At 36.9% G+C, this 4,888-nt stretch overlaps 1 protein-coding gene across 2 annotated transcripts; it reads left to right on the top strand.

Annotated features, from left to right (window-relative positions):
• The first annotated feature begins 235 nt into the window (after nt 1-235).
• On the top strand, nt 236-1,746 carry LOC131682508 (enoyl-CoA delta isomerase 1, mitochondrial-like). 2 transcript variants are annotated; one of them, XM_058964028.1, is made up of 6 exons: nt 236-342; nt 577-825; nt 897-1,043; nt 1,103-1,312; nt 1,372-1,533; nt 1,599-1,746. In XM_058964028.1, exons 2-6 carry the CDS (start codon nt 592-594, stop codon nt 1,692-1,694), a joined length of 849 nt encoding a protein of 282 aa, XP_058820011.1. In that variant the 5' UTR covers nt 236-342; nt 577-591; the 3' UTR covers nt 1,695-1,746. The 2 variants fall into 2 exon arrangements, with proteins under 2 accessions (XP_058820011.1, XP_058820012.1); XM_058964029.1 differs by lacking the exon at nt 236-342 and having other exon boundaries at nt 386-825.
• Nucleotides 1,747-4,888: the final 3,142 nt, after the last annotated feature.

The following is a 4,888-nucleotide window of genomic DNA, read 5'->3' as shown; positions in this document are numbered from 1 at the left end:
TAAAAGATTTGTTAGAAGTATTTTATAAACCCTGAAATATTTTCGTATTTCTAGTTATAATCAGTTATAAGAGTGGTTGAAACGTTTTTCTAAGCTGTCGGTTTTGAATGTTCGTAGGATAGCCTTTTTGTTGTAAGCAAAATGCCGGTCGGAGCTCTGCCGATTACGCGATCTTTCATGCAAGGCCATGCCTACTTGTTTGCAACCGACACCGCTGCTCGTCATCCAATGTTTTCATGATTCACTTTCATGAAGTTGCTGAAGTCACACAGTGCATGCTGACGTTTTGTAAGTCAGTGAACATTCAGTCATATAGCTCCTCTTTCGTTGCGTTTATTTTTGGTAAGTTATAAACTGAGCATTTCTCCGTATTCATACAATATTATTCACTCAAATTGAACTTATTTTGATTTTCAATGATAATGGTAATACATTATCACCAATAAGACAAGTATCAGTTATTAGGTTTGTGTTGAGTTTCCGACCTATATTACAAGTAGCGTTCGAGTCCAAAGTTCGCATTTGTTTTCACGTTGTATCATTATCTTTTGAATCTACTCCTTGGATTGTTGAAAGCCCCGTTCATCAAATATGTTGCGATTGGTTACTCGTTCTGTATCAAGAAAAAGTGTGCCGAAAGCGTGCTCCTTCAGTAATGCTCCAGACAAGCTAGTTATCACCGAGGTTGACGATAAAACTGGCTATGCCACCGTAACACTCAACCGCCCCCCGGTGAACAGTCTCAATTTGGAGCTGCTGACGGCTATCTCAGAAACCTTGGATGACTTGCAGAACAATAAATCGCGAGGAATAATACTGACCTCGGTATGTATAGATTTGGAATCTGATATAAAATATAAGTTAAAAATATAATTATATGTATCAAAAAATTTCAGTCTTCCAAAACAGTTTTTAGTGCCGGATTAGATATCATGGAAATGTATAAACCAAAATCTGAAAGACTGAAGGCATTCTGGTCTACCCTGCAGGATGTCTGGTTCAAACTGTACGGATCACCGTATCCAACCGTGGCTGCAATCAATGTAGACTTCCTGTATACCAGTAAGGTATCAGTTTTGACATTAACAAATGATATTTTCAGGGTCATGCACCGGCAGGTGGCTGCCTGCTTTCGTTATGCTGTGAGTACCGTATCATGTGTCCCAACTACACGATTGGATTGAATGAAACACAGTTAGGTATTGTCGCTCCGACGTGGTTCCAGGCTTCGATGCGAAATACGATATCGCGACGCGATGCCGAACTCGCCTTGACATTGGGTACGCTTTTTACTACCGACGAAGCGTTAAAGGTACACTACTGTTCTTGAACTAGTGGATAAACATTCTCACATTACGTTTTGTCATGCAGGTTGGATTGATTGACGAAGTTGCGAGCACCAAGGAGGAAGCATTGGCGAAAGCAGCTAGTTTTCTGGACAGGTTCAGGAAAATTTCCCCACAGGCAAGATCGATGACTAAACAGGCTCTGAGGAGTAAGGACATTATGGAGTTGGAGGATAACAGATCACAGGTAGTGGTCGATGACATTTGATTCTCATTGGATTTGATTCTGAAGCTTTTCCCTTTTTGTTCTAGGATGTTGATTTGTTTGTGTATGCTGTCAGTCAACCGAAAGTGCAGCAAAGCCTTGAGCTCTATCTTGAAGCTTTGAAGAAAAAGTCGACTAAATGATGTGCATTTAAGTATATATGCAGCTATAAAGCAAAAAGTATATTTTTGAAAATATTGAAATGTGTCTTTATTGTACATAACATGAGCCTAGTTATGGAGAGGGGTATTTATAGCCCTCATTTTTTTTGGTATTAAGCATTAAACATAATCATTCATATTGTATCTATCGAACACGAAATTTATATGTAATTCTTTCTCTTGCAACCGATAGATTGAATTTTATAATCAAGTTATTGCCCGAGAATGTATCATGTGACTTGTGATATCCAAGTGAAAATAATGAATAATAAATTAGTGGATAATCTTCGTGCTCAGATTTGCAAAATTCAAAATGGCAGGCCAAAATTCAAAATAACAGAATAGAAATGGCAGACTACAATAGAGAAAAAGCAGCGATTCGTCAAAATGTAAAACTGGGGATTTTCGAGATCGCTATGCAAATTATAAAAGGAAAACGTAGAGTAATAGTCTATTTTTGCCCTGTTTCTATTATCACCCTACGAATTTAAAACTGTTGGTTTGAGCAGCGTCTGCTTTCTTTATGCAACGCTATGGATCAAATGGCTAGGCGATTCTGGTTTTCATTGCCTTTAAGCAGAATCATTTCACAGTTTTCAGGCCAGCTTTATTGATTACACCTGATTCATTCTTCTGTAATTAAAAATGTGCTTCAAATGTTTCATACTACTGGAGAAAAATAGAGAAAAAAATTAAGCGCATAGGGACAATTCATAAATTACGTATCGCAAAAATTGCCCAAGATTGACTCCCCCTCCCCCCATGTAACAAAATGTCACAAATTTCTCTATACCCCCCTCCCTTATTACGTATCAAATTCCGAGAAAAAAATCCGCCATCCGCTATCGCTACCCGCTATCGCTAACCGCCATCGCTATCGGCTATTGCTGTCCACTATCGCTATCCGCTATCGCTATCCGCTATCGCTATCCGCTATCGCCATCCGCTATAGCCATCAGCTATTGCCATCCGCTATCGCTATCGCTATCACTAACGCTAACGCTATCCGCTATCGCTATCGCTATCGCTATCGCTATCGCTATCGCTATCGCTATCGCTATCGCTATCGCTATCGCTATCGCTATCCGCTATCCGCTATCGCTATCCGCCATCGCTATCCGCTATCGCTATCCGCTATCGCTATCCGCTATCGCTATCCGCTATCGCCATTCGCTATAGCTATCCGCTATCGCTATCCGCTATCGCCATCCGCTATCCGCTGTCGCTATCCGCTATCGCTATCCGCTATCGCCATTCCGCTATCGTTATCCGCTATCGTTATCCGCTAACGCTATCCGCTATCGCCATTCCGCTATCGCCATTTCGCTATCGCTATCCGCTATCGCTATCCACTATCCGGACAAAAATCTAAGATCCAAAATCAAGGGTCAGAGACTAAACATTAAAGGTCGAAGGTTAAAGAGAAAAATTCAAAGCAGCGAAAAAAAGAAAAGCAGCAAGAGGTCGGCGAGGCGGCTGACTCGAAGCCCGAAGGGATGAGCGGAATCACTCCCATCGAAAACGACACAAGCGTTCGAGCCTGATAGATTGCGGTACTAGATTTCGGCTGCCTGTTCGAGCGTAAACTGTCAAATAAGAGTATACACTGAGAAAATCTATTTTTAATTCTGCTACGAATAAGTTTCATAAAACCAACTTTGATAAAATATAGGAATTGTTTTCATTTATTTAGGTTTAATTTAACATAGTTGCTTGTTATCGAAATATATATGGATAAGTTTCGCAAATATAGCATTTTTTTAGTACTCAATAGGGGTGAGCACTTTGAAATAAAATCGATGTTGTCAAACATCGATCCAAAAAGATCCGATGTAATTTTTCCTTTTATGCACAAAAAATTAACCTTTCCAAAACTATTCAAACTATACAAACCAATTGATAAAAGAACGAATCATTTCGTTTCATTCACGAAAAATAGTTTGGATATTGATGACAACTTTCATGCACCGTACGGGCCAATCAACGTCAGATTACAAATAAAATTTTAGTTCGATCCCATTTTTTTAATTCTTTAGCTAAAATATTTGACAGGTATTTTTGTTATGGCTGAATATAATATTTACTTCAAGTTATGAGCTTTTACCTTTCGAAGTTTGAAAAATTGAACATTTTTCAATCGCTGATAGATCGGAAAGTATTTGATGCATAGAAAAATATTGAATATAAAACGTTGCATTTTCGCATGAGCTTGCCGGAAATATTTAGAATTTTTTGCAACTTCTATATTCCGCAATTATTATAAAAAAATTAGTTGTTTACAGGTTGGATCAATTCTTTTTGCTTATTTTTTTCTTTAAATTATAAAAATCATGTCATCATCATGTAAAAATTTTGCAGCGGATCTTAAAATGTTTTACAAGATATTACAATTATAACATTAAAAGGGGCAATTGCCCCTTGCATTAAACGCCATGTTATGGACCAGCTTTAATTGAAATATCTCGTAAAGTAATAAAGTTCTTAATATAATTATAAATGTTGTCATAGAGTAAAGAATTTTTTAGTTCAAGCTTGTTTTTTTTTTTAATTTCCTTCTAACATTTGCATAATTAATAACATAAATAACAAAAAAAACTATAAAAGATTTTTATTGATGAGCTTATGCGAAAACGCACTTTTTATTATTTTATACATTTTTCCGTACAAGAGTTATCAATGGTTGAAAAATGGTCCAATTCGTAAAATTCTAAAACTCATAAATTGAAAAAAATCTATCGTATACAGCCAAAACAAAAAATAGATATCAATTATTTTGTGCTAAGAATGCAAGAAAAATTTTAGGAAGGAATTAAAATTGTGGTTGTCAATCTGCCGTGGAATGACCCGTGCATTAAATATATAACATTACTCAACTTTTCGTTCATCAAGATGCCATTTTTTCAGTTCGTGAAATAAATGAAACGAACTATTTACAATGCACGAAAATGCTTCGTTGCAGAAAACGAGAAATGTTTTCGTTCATTGTACGTTAAGTTTCATTCCAGCTAAGATTTTTTTCAGTGTAAACAAAATTGCACTTTGTTTTGTTTTTTTTTCCGATGGGCGTCAAATTTACAGAATAAAAATAGTGTTAGTGGTAAAGAAATTGACCCAAGCATGTTCATAATTTGTTCACGTCACTCACGCTCACCACCTCTTTTCAATGCTTGGGCATT

The sequence above is a fragment of the Topomyia yanbarensis genome, chromosome 2, assembly GCF_030247195.1.
Source record: "Topomyia yanbarensis strain Yona2022 chromosome 2, ASM3024719v1, whole genome shotgun sequence".
In the NCBI taxonomy this organism is placed as follows: domain Eukaryota; kingdom Metazoa; phylum Arthropoda; class Insecta; order Diptera; family Culicidae; genus Topomyia; species Topomyia yanbarensis.
Note: the sequence above shows the minus strand (reverse complement) of the source record. Positions and strands in the feature narration are given on the sequence as shown.

Excerpts from the sequence above, each read along its gene's own strand:
- LOC131682508 (XM_058964028.1), top strand. The coding sequence starts at position 592 with ATGTTGCGATTGGTTACTCGTTCTGTATCAAGAAAAAGTGTGCCGAAA. Across the intron at positions 1,313-1,371 it reads CTACCGACGAAGCGTTAAAG|GTTGGATTGATTGACGAAGT; the intron begins GTACACTACTGT and ends TTTGTCATGCAG. Across the intron at positions 1,534-1,598 it reads TGGAGGATAACAGATCACAG|GATGTTGATTTGTTTGTGTA; the intron begins GTAGTGGTCGAT and ends TTTTTGTTCTAG.